We start from the raw sequence: 19740 nt of genomic DNA, 5'->3' as shown, positions 1-19740 counted from the left end.
TTTAAAAGACCTACCAGAAATACCAGCGTTTCTTGCAATTTTTCCAACAGAACCAGCATTACCATGGACACCTAATCGCTCCAGTGCAACCATCATCTGGATTTTCAAAGATGTCTGAGCTTTGACACCAGTATTACGGTATACACGATGTTCACGGATCATTTCGTGTAAAATGTTGAACGATTTCAGGCTCATTCTAATTTCTTGTCGTACTCTTCCAGTATCGAGCTTTCTTAATAGACTGTACTTAGCATATAGATTGAGCTTGGGAACCTGGTTTCGGGTAGATAGGTAGCGATTGGACATGACAGCGGATAAAGCGACTAGAGAGGCGCTTGGGGTTGCGGTATCGTCATTGTCGTTGTCATCGTCATTTCGTGTTTCGTTTCTACGGATTTCATCCAAAGCGACCATCTTCTCGAGGTTTTTGATCAATAATTGACGTTCAGAAATAGCTGGCATCTTCTTTTTTTTTTCGATAGTTTTAAAAAATAAACCACTAAAAAAAAATAGATCATTAGTATATATATACTTGTGCCTTGATTTGTGTACCCCCAACTAATTATGTGTCATCAAATGTCACTTTCGTAAACCGATCCGAATCCATTAAAAAAGAAATGCAACTATATATTTATGAAATAAAAAAATGTTTATTAAAAAAAAATAGCTAATCCAATTTATTTACTTCAGCGAAGTACTCCTCCTTCGTTATCAACTTATGAGTAATAAGAAGACCAAGATTTGCCATTGCAGCCTGTCTACGTTCATGGGCTTTTTGAGCCCTATCAGCTTCCTCCCTGGCAATGAGGCGGGCCTCCTCCCTCTCTTCCATTCGTTGGCGCCATTGTTGGTCAGCCAGGTCCTTCGCAATTCTTGCATCAACTTCACGTTCATGCGTTCTTGCACGCTTCTCAGACAAGGCATTGGCTCTCTCGCTCGACTCTAAAACAGCATCAATAATTGAATTGCTTGCTGATCTTTTCTTTTTGTTAGGATCAGCAGAGGCAGTAGGTCCATCAGACGTGGTAGAGGGAGAAACAGAGGGAGAAACAGAGGGAGAAACAGAGGGAGAAACAGAGGGAGAAACAGAGGGGGAAACAGAGGTGGCAACAGAGGTGGCAACAGAGGTGGCAACAGAGGTGGCAACAGAGGCATCACTTGGTACATCCAAGTCAGAAACAGCAGCTTCTCCATTATCAACACTCACCATTTCAATTGGCGCGAGCTCGTCTTCATCGTTGGTGTTATTGTTGAACATAATGTTTTCAACATTTTCGTAATCTTCATCTTCATTGAACGGACGAGCCTCACTTGCAGCAGTGTCGAAAAAGAAGGGCGCAATCTCTTCGTATTCCTTGCACTTCTTCTTGCAAACAGCTAAAATTTAAATTCATTTTATAAGTCATCGAAGTTAATGCATTTTTATATTATGGTTTACCTAAGATGGTTTGTTCTTGTTCTGCACGCTCCGTATCGTTTGAGGCACTGTTAAGGAGGCCTTGACCTGTCTGATTTCTCCACGTCTCGGCTACTCTATAAGCCTTGATGATACGGTTGATCTTGGATCGAATTGCGGCAGTATCACGGGTGGTGATACCCAACTTTTTGAATTCCTTCAAAATGGAAGTGAGCAAGGTTGGCTTCGTAATCTTTGATCCTCTTTCCCCTCTCCATGCACTGAAGTTGGAAGGCGTTGTAAGCCAATTCATCAAGACATCAATGGAACAAAGTCCGTCGGGATTCAACTCATTTCTGGTAAGATGATGGTCATTATACCAAGTGATAGCTGCAGGAGCACCAGTAGAAGCGGCATGGGATTCGGTGTTGTTGTTGGAAGTAGACATTTGTTTAATAAGTAAAAAAGGTTACGATGGTTATGTCAACTGATAGTAATAACGTATTATATATACCGACTTTTCCTGGTGTAAAAAACACTCTTAATGTGTCATAACCACAGTCAGTTTTGATGTGTCATACTTACATTGACAGCTGATGTGTCATAGTTACAATGCCCTTAATTTTACTATTACTCATAATCAATATACAAACTCAGGAACAACTCTATTCGCTCGGATTTTTAAAAAAAAAGTCGTTCAAAAAAATGAAAATAAAAAAATTATTTTGGGGATTCAGTTCTTTAAAATTTTGCAAGCTTTTTATTGGCTCTTAATTAATTAACCGAATCGTTAAAAAAAAAGTCGAACAGTCCGGCGGGTTAAAACTGAAACCCCTTAATATATAAATTAAACGCAAGACTAGTCTTTTTATAAGCTAAGTCGGTAAAAAAGAATAAAGTGTCACAATATTATCAATTCAAAAACAATAAACACGTCGCAACAAATAAGAACTATGATACTGCGTGTTATACATAGTTATGAACAATATCAAATAACGCAAACAAGATATTTAGCATAACAATTGACAAGGATACGACAAAAGAAGTACCTTGTAGAATATTCAGTTTAACATAATCTATGATATTCAAGAAGGAAAACAAAGACGTATCCAAGACGATAAACCTGACAAGTCACTATGGCACTCGAGAAAAATTAATTGCCAAGACGACACTGAAACCAAGTTACGCAAGTGACCAAAACGGCAAGATATCCAAGACAACGGTATAAATAAGACAACAATATACCTAAGAAAACAATGTAAGTTAGGTAACCAGATAACTAAGACATCAATGTAACTATGACATCGAGGTAAGTAAGATCTCGAGGGAACTAAGGCAATCAGGTAACTAAGACAATCACGTACGTAAGACAATAAGATATCTAGGACAAGGGGGAAAACGACAATTAGGGTTAGGGTATTAGGCGAAAATTAGTACAACTTTTTTGAGATTTAACCATCCAAATATTATTAGCTTTTTGGAAAGCCCAGGAAATTTCGAGTCGATTAATGAAAAAAAAAGTGTATAACCTGCCAAGCGTTCGTTCACAATCATTGGTTAAAGTTCAATATATTTGGCTGTAGGCTGTAGGCCACAGGTGCATGAAAAAATATTAAAATAACTCTAGTCTGAAATCTGGACAGGAATGCTATACTTTCAATTACATTTTCAGAAAATACAGAAAAAACTGAATACATTTAAAAGAAAAAAAGTACATAACCTGCCAAGGGTTCGTTCACAATCTTTGGTTAAAGGACCTATACCTTTGGCCCACAGCCAAAGATGCTTGAAAAAATATTAAAATAACTCTGGTCCGAAATCTGGACAGAGATAGTACAATTTAAATTACATTTTCGGAAAATTCAGAAAAAACTGAATACATTTAAAAGAAAAAAAGTACATAACCTGCCAAGGGTTCGTTCACAATCTTTGGTTAAAGGACCTATACCTTTGGCCCACACCCAAAGATGCTTGAAAAAATATTAAAATAACTCTGGTCCGAAATCTGGACAGAGACAGTACAATTTAAATTACATTTTCGGAAAATTCCGAAAAAACTGAATACATTTAAAAAAAAAAAGTACATAACCTTCCAAGCGTTCGTTCACAATATTTGTTTAAAGAACAAATATCTTAGACCCTACGCCAAAAGTGCTTGAAAAAATATTAAAATTACTCTGGTTTAAAATCTAGACAGGAATGCTATACTTTCAGTCACATTTTCAGAAAATTCAGAAAAAATTAAACATATTTAAAAAAAAAAAGTACATAACCTTCCAAGCGTTCGTTCACAATCTTCGATCAAACATATTTGTGACAGTTTCTGTGACAGCTTAAAACACCAGTATATCCACCTCTACTTCTGAAACACATATAGATGCTTTAAACTTTCGGCTTGCAATATCTAGACAGAGTTACCCCTACATACCTTACAGTTTTCGAAAGCTGGAAACTTGCTGAATTCATTTCCGGGCACAAAGTTACACAATTTGCCAAGTGTTCAAGCTCAGTCAGCCTTCAAAGATTGGCTAGGCCTTTTTCAAGGAGACTTACCACACAAATATCAATCTAGCATATGTTTTGCAAAGGTGGGATATCATTTTTATTGTAGTTTGGGTTAATCCAGAAACCTCTGAATCTATTACAACCTTCAAACTCCTTTTTAATGCTAACCTTGCACACAAAAAACAGCATAGAATATTTTTAACGTCTATGTGCACTACCTTCAGCCTAGCCTGGATTTTGGGCTCAAGGTCTGCATAGGGAAAAAACATTTGGATTTTTGACCAGAATTTTGGCTGGTGTTTTTCAAAAAAAAATTGTCTTTTTCTTTTTAGCCTACATTTTCGGCTGTGTGCCAGGGAGTATTTTGTTTTGTGTGACCGATGGTAGAAGAGTGAATGTCAGTCCGTTAAAACCTGGTATTTGTTTAATAAATTATATTTTAATTTTTGTTTGGCTGAGTAACATTTTTAGACATTGGTAATTTTGTTTGTGTTTGTTAGATCATTAATGATTAATGTTTCTGTTTCTAGTTGATGATTTACGAGTCTTATGCTGTTTTACTCTTGTGGAGCGTTTTTTCTTTGGTAGATTTCTAAGAATTAATTTCTCCAAGAATGTAATGGTTTTTTCACGGATGGTTAGTGCTTTTTGATTATAAATAAAATAAGAAGTGAGACTGGTACCAACATTGTCTACCTGTTTGTTATCCCCAGGACTTAATCTAGATCTTGATCATCTTAAAACTTTGTTTTCAATAGTATTAAGTTTTACTCGTCCGCTATGAAACACCCTGTAAAACCTTGTACAACAAGTCATATAATTATGAATTGCCCGCGGACGAATTTATTCTCAGGACTATCATTAATCTGTCTCTCAATATTATTCTAGCTTCCTGTCTGACTTAACCTTAACGAACTTTTTCTCGATCATTTAGTACATTTTTTCCAACACAATTCTCCGCCTGTGTCAAACCAGAAAGGTTCCGTAAACAATCATATTATTCAATGTTTACTAAATCTTACGAGTTACTACTCATTTTAAGTCAATTAATCATCCTTGTCAATACTTTATGCACAATACCTGTTTGAGATATTTGACAGAAACATAACCCTGAAGAAATAACGAGATGGGAGTATATATTCTTAGAGGTAGAAATAAAATAAAAGAACTCTGATGCTATGAATTAAATAATCCTCCTGCATTGCACTAGTCTCCTGGGTTTCACTGATGAGTTAACCTTTCTGGTTTTTCTAATAGATCTTCACTCTGTTTTCTTCCTTAGGTTAAATTGGTACTACTGGTTAGTGCAATTAAAGAAATGGCGACTGGGTCATAAAACAGGTAGTTATCACTTTGGTCATGAGCATAAAACCCCAACTACTGGAATGTTTTGGAATGTCGAGATACAAAACCATCAGTGGCCAAAACCTTCCAGGACCTTCAAGACAATCCTAGACATTCTTAAATGCAAACTCACGTTTTTTGAAAATATATATATACTCTCCCTTTCCCTCACCTACCCCGTTCCATGTCAATTATCTTGCATTCCATCCCCTCCTCATATAATCTATTATTATTATCAAATACTTTATAAACCACTCTTCCTTTGTCTCTGAATAGATAGTAGGTAATTTCTGATATTATTGCTATAATATATTTATTGTCGCATTCCTGGCAGACTGAGTCTGCTTGCGTATAAAAGGAAGCAATTGATGTCAAATTTGTGTAGATCATTTTTTTCTCTTTATCGCAAAACTATCAAAATGCCCGAGCCAATAAAGAACCAGCTCCAAAAAATAGTTGCCGTATTGAAGCAGCATTTTAAGTACGTGGTAGGCTTGTTCATGAAAAGAAAATTGTTAACTGTATTCCGTAGATCCAAACCAACATACCCAGAAAATAATGCAATGTTTGGACGAAGCAGAAATTACTTTACCAGTGAAAGGTTAGCTCTTTTTTATTCTTTAAAAAAAAGTTTATTCATACATGTACCGTAACATGTACGTAATCAGATCAATCAACAGTATTACCGATTCCAGACAGAACGGTGGCCAGGCCAAAGAAAAGAGTGTTAGTAGAAGAGACAAGTGACGGTAGTTCTTCTAAAAAACAAAAAACCAGTAAGAACCCGTATATTGATGATGAGGCTGACTGTTCCGACGACAATTTAAATAATGACAATGAATCTGGAGCGGCTCAAGTAAATGATGCCGTCAAGACAAAAGAAGCTGCAGTGGTGAAGAAGAAAACAGTCCCCCCTGATGTGGAGATGTTAAAAAAATAGCATCCACACTAGGACCACGGAAAACGGGTTGATGCGCATAGTGATTCCTGTGGCTCCAGAGCTGCCTGACAAGAAAGAGCTCTCGTATTTAACGCCTAATTTTACGAATACAATTACTCTGTTCTTGTTACTCAATTATAATACATATAACCTATGTACAGTGCATCTATTTCAAAATGAACAATTTTTGAAAAAACGGACATTTTGAGAATTTCAAGTCCGATCTCAACATTTTTTTTTTTTTTTTTTTTTTTTTTGCTTATTTCATTTTAAAATGATCATTTCACATGTCCTTATATATTTATTTTTTAAGAAGTTCCTAATTCATTTCCTGATTGTAGTGTAATTTTTTTATTGGTCTCACCGAAGCTTGCGATGTGATCTTTGCAATTTAGAGAATTCTTTGACAATGGCGAAGGCGTCTTTTGCATCTTTACCTTGGCTGTAAGCTTCGATATAACGGAAGCTTTTGTTCCAGTATCTTCTAATCAAAAGAGGTGGCTCTCCAGGAGGAGCAGCACTATCCAGAAACATGTAGATATGATTGTCGATGGACTTGAAGCTGTAGTTGTGTTGTGATCGAGCTTTATATATTCATGTATGCTTGATCTACACAGCATATTTTTATCCATTACGATAATTTTATAAACACTTCTTTTAATGTTGCATATTAAATATTCACAATTGACTTAACAAACTAGCACGATATTCATCAAGCTAAATACAAGTACAAAAGTATACATTTATTATACAATTATTCTAAAAAGACATTATTAATATATTGTACTAATCAGATTAGCGGAGGCCAATGACAAGCGAGGTTTAAAAGTACAGACATGATAAATTTTTGAATGTACTTTGATGACTTTTAAATGTACGCGTCAAGTGACACTACAGACCTTTTATAGAAACGTGTACCACTCTTTCTTCTATTATATGATTCTCATTGGATTACTTACTTTCAAGATATGGCATGTCAGTCATAATCTTGCCTGTCATCTAGCCCTGTCTAAGAAGGAGGTCGAATTCAATATGTATATAAAGGACCCCTAAATTTTATGTTAATAAAAGTTCAGTTAATTTTTGCAATCTGGTTAATCTTACTTGTCATTTTTCCTAAATTATCGTCGATTTATCATTTTTTTTAACCAAGCTGTTATCAACTCTACTTTTTTTCGACATAAAAAATTTTTTCCTTCTACTTTTGATTCAAAATGCCTCCCAAGAATATCCAAACCTCTCCTCGTGCTACTTCTGCTGGTATGGATGCTCATCCTACTACCCCTGCTAATGTTGCCACCTCCTCTTCTGCTACTATGGTTCCTACGTATGCCCAGGCTGTTACCAATAGTATGAATAATGTTGCTCCTGCTCTTACGGTCGAGACTATGGATAATAATCCTATTACCACTTTACCTGAAACCTTGATGTCGGATAATATGACCACTACCACTGAGGGGGATTCCCAAATTCACGTTCAAGAACATGATTCACTTCATGGATTGCAATCCATGGAGGATATTGAATTATCGTTTAACGGACCTAATTTTTCGTATGATAATCGTGAGGTTACTAATGCACCTAGTGTAAACAGTAACAGAGCTCATCCTATCGTACAATCAGCTCCTGCTACTGGAGTAAATAAGCTGCTGGATATGAGATCTGCACTTACTTTGGCCCAAGATGAGATGCATTCGTTAACGATGTATATCGCATCTGCACCTGAGAGCGATACCTTATTGAGAAATAAGCGTACTCGTTTGGCGCGTCGCTTGGAAGATATAGAACTATTTAAGCAAAGCCTTACCATGATGGAAGCTACTGCTGGTGATACTATCTTAGCATCCAAAATTTCGTCTGTAGTCCCAAGAAACTTACCTAAGTTTTGCTGGGAAGGACACAACCACGTTGAGGGAGCTCCTGTTTTTATTGACATTAAAACATGCCTCCGTAATTTCACTGATGTCTTGAGAAGCTATAACATTGACTTTGATGCTAATTACTTACGTATTATGCCTCCACAATTGAGTGATCCCGCTCGTGGTTGGTTTGAAGATTACTTGACAACTTTTAGAAAAGTTAAACAAGCTGATCCTACTTGGAATGAGTTTGTTGTTGCCTTTCAAGAGCGTTATGGCCTTAATGCTCAAGAGGAAAGAAACAACAGTGCACGTGAATTGAACAACATTACGATGTTACGTGGGGAGACTTTGGATGATTTCATTGATCGTTTCAATAATTTGCGTCGTCGTGCAGTGGATCAGATTTTACCTGATTCAGTTTTGGCTGAGAAGTTCTTAGCAGCTTTGCCTGACAATTTGGCTGAACAAGTCACGATCGCTTCTGTGTCTCTTTCTGAGTATAAACGATCAGATGTAGATATTCTTTCCAGTCTGGCTCGTGCATTGGTCAATCGCTTGTCCAAGGGTAAAGGTAGAGCAAGTGCATCGGAGTGTGCTCCCAGAGCTCCTAAACGTACGTCATCGGATTTCGATCAGAACAGCGTTTATCATAAGTCATCCAGACTATCCAAGCATGCTACTTCTCGTGCCAATGTGGTACCGTCATCATCTACTTCTTCTTCGTCTTCGTCTCGTGTTCCTTTTTCCTCGTCCAATGGCGAATCTTCGTCACGTCCGTATGTAGCTCCTACAGAACGTAAAGCCAAGATTCCATCCAATAAATATTGTAGCTTCCATCGAGTAACGACGCATAATACTGAAGATTGCAACGCTGCTGCTGCCGGTGAACCTGCTCCTCGAAGCCGTAATCAATGCTTTAAATGTAAAGCCGAAAATTGGACGCGTGAACATGTGTGCAACACGTCTCGTGGTGGACCAAACGTCCAAGAGAACATGTACCTGGGTGCTCTCAGTTTGAGAGGTACAACTGCTGCTGCTGCCACTGCTCCTCGTACGACTACTGCTCGTTTTCCTGTGTCTCGTCGCCCGGCTTCTCGTCGTCATTTGACTGCTACCCGTCGTACTGCACCCAATACAGGTGATCCAGAGGATACTGCTGTCTGGCACGATTTTGCTGCTGCTGCCACTGCTCCCACCAACCATGATGATACTTCTGTATTAGATGGTGATACGGAGATGATGGATGCCGAGATGACGGATGCCGATATGGTAGCCTGTCAGGCACAACAATGTAAGTTTCATCCAGAATTTAGTCGGTTTCCTGACAATAAATCTAACATGATCATCATTCCCATTATTATAGAACATGTCAAAACCTATGCTTTGATAGATACTGGCGCCACGTTCTCTATAATTCGTCCTTCTTTTGCTTCTCTCCTGCAAGATCAAATTCAGGTTACTCCTTCTTCTGGTTTAGTCCAACTTGGTCATCCTGATGCCGTGAGTGCAAGATTAGGAACGACGAATTTAAATATTTTTTACAAAAATAAATCTATCTTCCATAAATTCAAAATATTTGACTTTTTTACATCCAAAAACAATGAGAATGTTCCAGCTTTGATTGGTATGGATTTATTTCATAAATTACAACTAGGTATTACAGGATTAACAATATCACATTTCGACATCCAAGAAAGTAATCCTTTTCCACCAGCCCCGGCTGATCCTATCTCTATGCCTAATAACAGTCCATTTGGAACTCCTGCAGAACGAGAAACTATGACATCTATGTTAAATCCATTGTTGCTTGCAAATGCTGATATTGATATTAAAAATACATACTGTAATCTACCAGGTGCTATTATACATTTAGATACCAAGCCAGGATGCATCGCTTTCAAAAAACAATATCCGTTACCATATGCTTTTGAGACACCTGTTCGTAAACAAATCACTACATGGTTGGATGAAGGTGTCATTGAAGTCGCCACTTCACATACTGGTTTTAATTCACCATTGCTGGTTGTCGGTCGAAAGAATGCAGATGGCGTTTTTACTTTTGATAAAATTAGATTAGTTACTGATGTGCGTAATTTAAATTCTATACTTACTATCACTGACACCCAAAGTTATCCATTGATACATGACATCATGGGAAAAATCGGTACGGCTAAGATTCATACGGTTATTGACATTAAATCTTGTTTCAACAGTTTCCTTGTTGCTCCCGAAGATCGTCATAAATTATCTTTCACGTGTCCGTACACTAATAGACAATATCGCTTTGTGAAAATGTGTTTCGGTATATCATTTGTTGGTAATTTGGTACAGCGAGTACTCCAAGAACTTTTTTCAGATTTACCATACATTCATGTTTATGTTGATGATTTAACAATTAGCACTGATGGACCTTTATCGTATCACACGGATTGTGTTGCTGAAGTATTGAAACGTTTAACGAAAGCTAATTTAGTTATTGCACCTGAAAAAGTAGTACTGGCTCAAACAAGTATTCATCTTTTGGGTTGGTCACTTGCTGTAGGTGGAGGGCTTGCTCCTGATCATCGCAAAGTAAACACCGTATCTGAATTCAAAATACCAGCTACCACCAAAAAGTTGCAATCATACTTAGGTTACATGAATTTTTTCCGAGCCTCTATCCCTATGTATGCTCATATTAGCGATAAGCTTGACAAATTACGTAATGTTAAAGATTTACCTGCTGCATGGACAGAAGAGCATACTCAAGCATTTAACGATATGAAAACTGCATTGTCCTCAGCTCCACTTATTCATCCTATTGATTACCAATATCCTTTACATGTCGCTACTGATGCATCCAATACAGGTATTTCTGGGGTATTGTACATGCTCGTGAATACTGAAAAACGTTTTGTCGCTATGGCCAGTCGTGCATTGTCCAAAGTTGAATCATTCTACAGTACCACACGCCGTGAATTATTGGCAATCGTGTTCTGTTTTTCTAGATTTAACAAATGGTTAGTTCAAAAACATTTCACGTTGCATACTGACCACCGGTCTCTTATTTACCTACACAGTCAGGAAGTGCCAAACCACTTATTATTGACTTATTATGAAGCTCTATTCAGTTTATCTTATGATGTTGTACATTTGCCAGGACATTTAAATGACATTGCTGATGCTGGTAGTCGCTTATTCACGGAGGATTATCATTTAGAGGGGGGAAAGTTAGTAGATGAAAACACGTCTTCATTCATCCCTAAGCGTAAAAATAAACACGACCAAAATGATTCACAGTCACAACCTTCTAATCAATTCCAAAAAATCCAATATAAAAAACACAAGACAAAAGCGACGCCACAGCTTAAGATTTCTTCTACTTTTTATAAAAAAGCGATGAAACAATACGGAAAAGATTTAAACATGAACATTCAACATGAGTATGAAAAACCAAGTGCTATATCTACCAAAGTATGTACTTCGGGAACCAACAAAACCCCACTTATTATGCGTGCTCTTCAATATGCTGATTATATGACACCACCTGTTAAAGATCGTATTGACATTATCAATAAAGCACACCTTCTCGGACATTTCGGTATTAAAGCAGTAGAAGACACAATACATAAAGACTACAATTTACATTGGACAAATATGAGAGATGACATAACGCGTGTTATATCTAACTGTGACGCTTGTGCTCATTTTAATATTAGCAAAGTTGGTTATCATCCTTTTAGAAGTGTATTACCAGATCAACCTCTCGATCACTGGAGCATGGATCTTGGTTCATTTAACACAACGTCTGCTAGTGGAAATAACTACATGCTAGTTATGGTAGATCACTTCAGCAGATTTACAATTCTTCGAGCTCTTCCAGATAAAACAAGTATAACAGTTGCTAAAGAACTTCTTAACATCTTTTGTCTATTCTCATGGCCAAGGATTTTGTCTCACGACAATGGGTCTGAGTTTATCAATGAGGTAGTATCCCAACTGATTCTTATGAGTGGCATTGACAGGAGATTATCATTACCTTATACACCTCAAGGAAATTCAGTCTGTGAAAGATTTGTCGGCATTGCAAAAGCTAGTATTGTTAAAATGCTGAACGGCAAGAATGACGATTGGGATCTATACCTTAATCCAGTACAATTAGCTATGAACATTAAATATTCTAAATTGCATAAATCTCGTCCATACGCAGTTGTGTTCAATAGACAGCCCAATGATTTCAAAGATTATTCTAATGATGTACCTACATTAACACTTGAAACGGCGGACACTAAATTAATTAATGACAGACTTAAATTTGCACAAGAAGTTATTATTCCTCAAATTGCTGCACGCATTAAAGAAACACAAACAACTGATCATGAACGTTTTGCTAGAAATCATAAAGTTCTTAAAGATATGTACCCTATTGGCAGAAAGTGCATGATCGTCAATGTTCATCGCAACTCTAAATTACAAGAAAGATATTCTGGGCCTTTTACTATTAAAGGATACACAAAGAATAAATCTTACATATTAGCAGACCAAGCAGATAATTTACTATCTAGGGATGTACCTACTCAACAAATTAAATTGATACCTGAAGATAAAACTTCACAAGAACTCACTGCAGGTGAACATTTCGAAGTGCAGGCTATCATGGCTCATAAAGGCGTTGCTGGTGATTATTCATACTATGTTCATTGGGTAGGATATAATGATCCTAAACATCATACATGGCAGAAAGCTGAAGATTTTGATTCCAAATTACATATCGAATTATATTGGGCTAGACGCAATGCTGGAAATGTCCATAAGCAATTACCTACAACAGTAAATAACACTATACGTAAGAGAACTAATCGCGACAAGCATAGTAATAAGAATTCACGTATTATTACTAGATCACAGAAATTGCTTGCTTTGCAAAATATTTCTAAGTAATTAAGTATAGCCTTTTTCCCCAAAGATACTTTTTTTGCCTTTAAGGTTTTTTCATTTTGGTTTTTACTGGCACATACATTACTACGATCCACACAACTTTAATTTACATAACACTATTTCATTTATATACATTTTAATCATATGCACATATTCTACGGGCAAGTCAGTCGTAAACATTAGCTAACGTGTAGACACCTATATTTCTTAAAAAAGCTTATCCTAATGTGGTTGGGGGTAATGTTGTGATCGAGCTTTATATATTCATGTATGCTTGATCTACACAGCATATTTTTATCCATTACGATAATTTTATAAACACTTCTTTTAATGTTGCATATTAAATATTCACAATTGACTTAACAAACTAGCACGATATTCATCAAGCTAAATACAAGTACAAAAGTATACATTTATTATACAATTATTCTAAAAAGACATTATTAATATATTGTACTAATCAGATTAGCGGAGGCCAATGACAAGCGAGGTTTAAAAGTACAGACATGATAAATTTTTGAATGTACTTTGATGACTTTTAAATGTACGCGTCAAGTGACACTACAGACCTTTTATAGAAACGTGTACCACTCTTTCTTCTATTATATGATTCTCATTGGATTACTTACTTTCAAGATATGGCATGTCAGTCATAATCTTGCCTGTCATCTAGCCCTGTCTAAGAAGGAGGTCGAATTCAATATGTATATAAAGGACCCCTAAATTTTATGTTAATAAAAGTTCAGTTAATTTTTGCAATCTGGTTAATCTTACTTGTCATTTTTCCTAAATTATCGTCGATTTATCAAGTTGCAATTTTGTCTTGCAACTTTCTTAGCGCCCCCCCCCAAAATCGTTCGATCGCATTTGTTTCGCAATGGAATCTGTGGTATAGTTCAAAGATATGGCCTGCATTGCCAATGGCTTCTTCCAAAATTGATTTTTGCTTCAAAACATCGGGTTGGCTACCAACCTGATGATTTCCACAACACGTATGATCGGCAATGGCGATGTCATGGCAGTCCTTATTTTGGCCACTGTATAGTCCTCGCTCTTGAAGGATTAATTTGAAGCCCTTAAAATAAACCTTCATTTTGTTGTTCTAGAATGAAAAATATCAAAAAGTTAAAAAAATTACTCTAATTGGTATTCCTTAAGTAACTTACTGGGTGCTTTTTTCTAATAAGCTCTACAATTTTTTGTCGTTTTAAATCAGCATCCAACTTTGAGTTATGCAATTTTTGAATTTCAACAAAATTGTTGACTCTTTCGACATAAAAATCCTGGATTTTAATAGCGTCTTCACCTGCGGCAGACTTTCCGGTATATTCACCATTTCTTACTCGAACCTCATCTTTACCTACTTCATGGGAAAGCATGTTCATTTTGTTGGCGACCAAAGCATTCAAAGCAAACGCCTTGTGATGCTGCCTTGGTCGAACGAGAACACTCCAATGCTCTGTTTAAGCAAGAAAGCAAAGATCACAAGAACGTCTTGCAACTGTTCCAGCATGTGAGAGCTAGTCCAATAATCCTCACTTCCTGCACCGGGATAAAACAGTTTTCTTGAACTCATTATCTTATTTTAAATTGTGGTCCTCATGGTACCATGGCATTTGCAATGAAACTCTGAGACCATGATTGATCTGCTCTGATATTTAGGCAGACAGTAGCTCTCATCATTTCCTAGCCATGCTTGTTTTTTTGGTAATCGTTGGCATAGAACGTGCTCTCATCATGGCTAACGAAAACATGTTGTGTTTGACCTACTGGCAACTCCAACGGAACTGCCATACTATCATCATTAGGTTCATACTGCTGGGACAGTTCCAGATACAGCATCATTTGCTTGGCACAAATCTGACGATACTCGATGACGTCTTCTCTCTCCTGTCCATCAAAGTATACGGTACGACCTATAAAAGCAGAATTGTGACAAACAGTTACCAATGGCATGTCGAAATATTAACGAGAGGCATGTGGTGATCTGCTATATTGTTGCTACATTGCATAAATCTATATCTATGACATCAATTCATTAAAAATGATTAAGGAATCAATTACCCAATATGGATATTTAGTACTATCATACCATAAGGTTAAAAGAACACAGTGACTCAGGCTTACTAAAGATATGGATGTACAATATGTCTAAGATGACCGTAATTCTAAGTGTAACATCTTTACAAAATAAGCAGTTAAAGGTAACAGGATCCACACTGGGAAAATGATAACAACTTCAAAGATACACTAAAGATAGTGGTACAGGAGATAGTCTTTTATATATAAATACTTGTTCCTTTTATTTCATAATAAAGACAATCTTATAAACAGTTTCAAATTATTCATAAACTGCCTTATACTTTTACTTACGTCTAAACACAACATTTTTTAATTTGAATTCATAAATATAATATGTCTGCCTCCAACTCTCCTATCTCTAACTCTGCTGCTGAGCGTGCTGCTCCTGAACATGTTGAAAATGTTCAACCTCTTTCATCTGGTGTTGATGAAGATTTTGTGATGTCTGAAGGTGATGAAGTTGCTGCTCCTTCCTCTTCCTCTTCTCCTTCTCCTTCTCCGTCTGTTGAAGTCAAGATCAACATCAGTGAAGAGTACACGGCTGAAATGCTGATTCAGTCTGCCAAGGAAGACCTTGATGACAAGAAGTCAAAGTACTACATTTGCTTGGGCAACTACCTGCACTTGTCCAAGGCAAACCGTAATGGTGAAGACACCAAGCGTGCCCGCGAGATGTCCAAGGATACTGAAAAGCTCTTCAAGGATGCTGAGGACACTCTTAAGGTGCTCAAGCTCTCCAACGCTCGTGATGTTTCTTTGGTCGAGGAAAAGAACTCCTTTGTTCCCCCTGGTCTCCCCTTCGTGCAATTGGTGACGGATGCGATCTGTGAGAAGCCTCACTTACCTAATTTTGACTCAGTCTATAATTTAGTCAAGAGTTTCCCATAGTGTTGAAAGCTCAATCCTTATCTCTTGACAATCATTGGAAACGCTTGCTTCCTTCTTTTTTGAACAAGGACACACAAAGTTGGTTTGAAGACAAACTGGCTTAGTCTTCCCTGAACTGGAAGGCCGGTGAAAGTGAACTGCTTGACTATTATGACACACCTTTAAGAAAGTTCTTGAATATGGGTCGTGTCTGGTCTATGAAGCAAGGAGCAACTGCGTCTGTCCGCTCGTTTGGTGCGAAGTTTCTAGAACTTCGTCGTCATTCTTGCTTGGAAGATGGTGTTCAGTTGTTCCTCTGTTTTTGGTTGAACTTGTGCCCGGAAGTCCGTAAAGCGTGTATGGTTCCTCTTGCAGCCAATTACGGAACCAAGATGCCTTCGAATGTCGAAGACAGCATTGCGTTTGTTACTACAACCACGCTGGACACATCTTCTTTGTTGCTAAATCATGGTGAGACCAGTTCAGTTTCTGATTGGAAGTCTTTTGCTGAAGTTAATGGTAGTCCTTCCTTCACTACCGGTAAGGGAAAGAAGCGAGCTTCTCCTGCTAGCGATGTCGGTTTGAATACCACGAAGTCTTGAAATTTTAGATCGGCAGTGAAAGATAACGTTTGCTTTTCGTGCAAGTCTCCTTGGGAAAAGGGTCATTCCTGTCCTAAGAGGGAAAGACATCTAGCGGCTAAGGTGTCAAGAATGGCAAGACAACCACCAAAGGTCTTCAGGCGGACTGAACGAGAAGGCCTACTTGTAATTGTACCAGTCAAAGAGTATATGACCTCGTAGGTAAAATTGGACTTGATGTATATAAACAAAGCTTCTTGATATTTAAACTGTTCTGTTTTATTTATTTATTTTTTTAAAGATCTGCTCCAACTGTTCCGTTACTAATACTGAAAACAGCAAAAGCGACAATGTCCCTTTGTTCGGTGTATTGCAGTGCTAAAATTAATCTTGCAATACCTTATGGCAAAGGAGATATTAATGCTTCGAGGAATCTGCACTGTAGATCATGGAATGTCAAAACTAATGTTCAAGTCGCTCCAAGATTGCAACGACAATAGCAGCAAAAAAAAAAGACATGTCCCCGTAACAAAAACGGGTTGACGTTTACACGTAAGTGATGATTGGCCAAAATTAAATATTTAAAAAGCACTAACTTTTTTGTACATGTATCCTCCAGGTGTGTAGCTCATATAATCCAAAAAGATATTATTTTATTTTTTAAAAACAAAACTATAATAACTTCCAGCCAATTATAGGCAATCATTTCTATCTGACTGCTAATCTCATTTTAGAAATTATCGAAATCCTCGAGCCAATCCAGTTGTTCAAAAGACTTATCTATTCTTATCATTTCAAGTATATTCATTTACTGTGATGGCAAAGTAAAAAAAAACACAACATTAAAACGCATGAAGGTGATAAGAAATCCCTTCCAGAGGACACTCAATGGTGTCTCTCTAACTTGCGAAATTTGACAACAAGAAAGTCCTATGATGCATTTGGCCATGAGTACAATTCAGTACAAAACATTTCAAGGAGATATAAGAATATTATCAACAATGAACTGAAAGGCGCCAAAAACATTGTGAACATTAGAAACGAGCATAACATATGGATAAAGTCAAAGAAGAATACTAACTAGTGGCTAGAGAAAATAAGAGTAGAAACAGTCTCAAATACACATATTGAAGGCGGCCAATACGTTCAGGAGGTTGTCAGGTCTTAAATTGACCAAATAAGAACCATGGATAATAGTCAGAATCAAGAAAAAGACGCCCAAACTGACAAAACTGATAGAGAAGCTACTGAGTATCATGAAGATGAGCAAAATAAAATTAAAGAAACTGAAGAAGATAGAAAGTGTCGAAGTAGAACCTTGGATTATGGAGAATGGTATCAATGTTACAACCTTGTTCACTGAATATTATAAACGTGTTGAACAGTTTTTTAAGACTGAAGGTTTAATCGCAATTGAAATCCATGTTCAAGAGTTATCAGCCCTAAACCACATACTACTTTTAAAACCATTGCAACATAGCAAAATGATAAGAAAAGTGTTCACTGACGAGAATATTAAATATATCACAAATGAACAACTAAAAACGTCAATGAACTCCTCGCTTGATTTTACCAGTGATGAATTAACACAGTTAAACCTCGTATTAAAACGTTTAATAACTCAAACCCAAAGTGTACATAATATCGCTACTAATCTTAGGGTATTCTCCAATTCCTTGGATTACGAAAAACGCCGAGTCATCATAGGCATTGCAATGCTGTAAGTATTATCAATAACTCTTTTATGCGGATTAATGCTAATGTGGAATTAATTTCTATAGAGTCATAAAACTCCCTAAAGATCCAATCGTAGATATCACTACTATTTCTGAATCAAAACTGTGGAGTATTTATTTCGACCCTTTTTTATCTGCCATTATATCCGATAATGAAAGAAACACACTTTTAAGATGGTTAAACAAGCAAGCTGAGGACGATCTTTTAAGACCAGACGCATCCTTTACAACGATCAACCAATTACAGTTTGGTTTCAATCTTGGATTTGGTGAAGTGAAAATTAGTCAGCCGACATGCGATAAAGGAGCACTTTGCAACGACGTTTTACGATTAACCCATCTAACCAAAGAATACCTTGATAATCATCGTTTAGATGCTTCACTTAGTTTCCAAATTCATGGTAAGTGCACTTAGTTGTGATAGGTGTACAGTTTTTTTATATTGACGTATTACAGGCTTTTCTGTTTCATTTTATATGACTCAATTACCATGTCATAAACTATACACGACGACTGAACTCGGTAAAGTATCGTTTTCGAAATCGTTAAAAGACATATCCGCTTTCTGCTGTCCGCAAAATTTGCAATTTCTAATTCAGGTTACAAATGCTTTCTGGAGCCATTGCAAACCTAGTCTATCCCCTTCGGTCATAAAAGAAAGTTCATCAAGATCGTGAATATAAACCTTCTTTATGAGTTTGTGGATCCTCACAAAAGCCGTAAAAGAACTTGTCATGATTTCTTTGGGTAGTTGACATTAGTTTTTTTGTTTTTTAATTCCTTCTCATTGTTACAGACACACACGTCCCGTACATTTGCTTTTCGTGTTCTATTTTATTAATAAAGAAATGACTATTTATTATAAGTATAATTCTAGGTAGACGAGAAGGTGTTTCAGCAAGATTAAAGCGTTTTTTTTTACTTAGATATTGTATGAGTTAGCAGCCTTTATACAGTAATAAAAAGCATAAATTAATTTTCTAACGAGAGAAATGAGTGTATCGAATGTATACTTTGCAGAACGGGAAGAAACATAACCGAAAACATGTCAAATACAATAAACTTGGATTAGGGTTAGCGACAAGCAATTTGATTTGGACGCATATACCATTTTTTGATTTAGATGTAAAAAAACCGAGAGCTATCGAATGGTACCAGTCTTGAAGTCTAGACATCGGTAGCCATCACAATAAGTCCGAAAGGTCTGAAAACTTTATGAAAACTCTGAAATGTTAGTTAAAAAGCACTGAAAAAATTACAAAGTACTGAAAAGCTTTAATTGGGTAGTTAATTCCGTGTTTCATTTTCAGTGTATTTTCAGTAAAAACTAATAAACTTAACGTTTTCATTAATACCATTAAAGTGCAACTGAATTTCGTAAATTTTTCAGTTCTCATTCATGGTAATTTCAAAATATTAAGACAGGCATTGAATAACTTGAAATAACCAGTGATTTCAGTCAATTTTTCAGGGTTAAATAACAGTCAATTTAACGTCTTTAATTTTATTA

General features: G+C 36.6%; 5 protein-coding genes across 5 annotated transcripts; 3 read left to right on the top strand and 2 right to left on the bottom strand.

Moving 5' to 3' along the window:
- Nucleotides 1-667: 667 nt before the first annotated feature.
- On the bottom strand, nucleotides 668-1844 carry EV154DRAFT_567480 (uncharacterized protein; the record flags this gene model as incomplete). Its single annotated transcript, XM_051606022.1, has 2 exons — nucleotides 668-1377; nucleotides 1439-1844. 2 exons carry the CDS (start codon nucleotides 1842-1844, stop codon nucleotides 668-670), a joined length of 1116 nt encoding a protein of 371 aa, XP_051453907.1.
- An 850-nt stretch (nucleotides 1845-2694) lies between these two features.
- EV154DRAFT_485023 (uncharacterized protein) lies at nucleotides 2695-4497 on the top strand (the record flags this gene model as incomplete). The annotated part of the gene is made up of 4 exons (XM_051598718.1): nucleotides 2695-2705; nucleotides 2870-2918; nucleotides 3805-3984; nucleotides 4432-4497. The coding sequence occupies 4 exons, from the start codon at nucleotides 2695-2697 to the stop codon at nucleotides 4495-4497; spliced, it is 306 nt and encodes a 101-aa protein (XP_051453906.1).
- Nucleotides 4498-5803: 1306 nt separating this feature from the next.
- Nucleotides 5804-6254, top strand: EV154DRAFT_567479 (uncharacterized protein; the record flags this gene model as incomplete). The annotated part of the gene is made up of 3 exons (XM_051606020.1): nucleotides 5804-5846; nucleotides 5914-6137; nucleotides 6198-6254. The coding sequence occupies 3 exons, from the start codon at nucleotides 5804-5806 to the stop codon at nucleotides 6252-6254; spliced, it is 324 nt and encodes a 107-aa protein (XP_051453905.1).
- Nucleotides 6255-6545: 291 nt separating this feature from the next.
- EV154DRAFT_567478 (uncharacterized protein) lies at nucleotides 6546-7169 on the bottom strand (the record flags this gene model as incomplete). Its single annotated transcript, XM_051606019.1, has 2 exons — nucleotides 6546-6769; nucleotides 7145-7169. The coding sequence occupies 2 exons, from the start codon at nucleotides 7167-7169 to the stop codon at nucleotides 6546-6548; spliced, it is 249 nt and encodes an 82-aa protein (XP_051453904.1).
- A 10107-nt stretch (nucleotides 7170-17276) lies between these two features.
- On the top strand, nucleotides 17277-18907 carry EV154DRAFT_573864 (uncharacterized protein; the record flags this gene model as incomplete). Its single annotated transcript, XM_051606410.1, has 3 exons — nucleotides 17277-18214; nucleotides 18276-18631; nucleotides 18687-18907. The coding sequence occupies exons 1-3, from the start codon at nucleotides 17751-17753 to the stop codon at nucleotides 18905-18907; spliced, it is 1041 nt and encodes a 346-aa protein (XP_051453903.1). The 5' UTR covers nucleotides 17277-17750.
- Nucleotides 18908-19740: the final 833 nt, after the last annotated feature.

Source organism: Mucor mucedo (genome assembly GCF_025094135.1).
Source record: "Mucor mucedo strain NRRL 3635 chromosome Unknown EV154scaffold_105, whole genome shotgun sequence".
Classification (NCBI taxonomy): domain Eukaryota; kingdom Fungi; phylum Mucoromycota; class Mucoromycetes; order Mucorales; family Mucoraceae; genus Mucor; species Mucor mucedo.
Note: the sequence above shows the minus strand (reverse complement) of the source record. Positions and strands in the feature narration are given on the sequence as shown.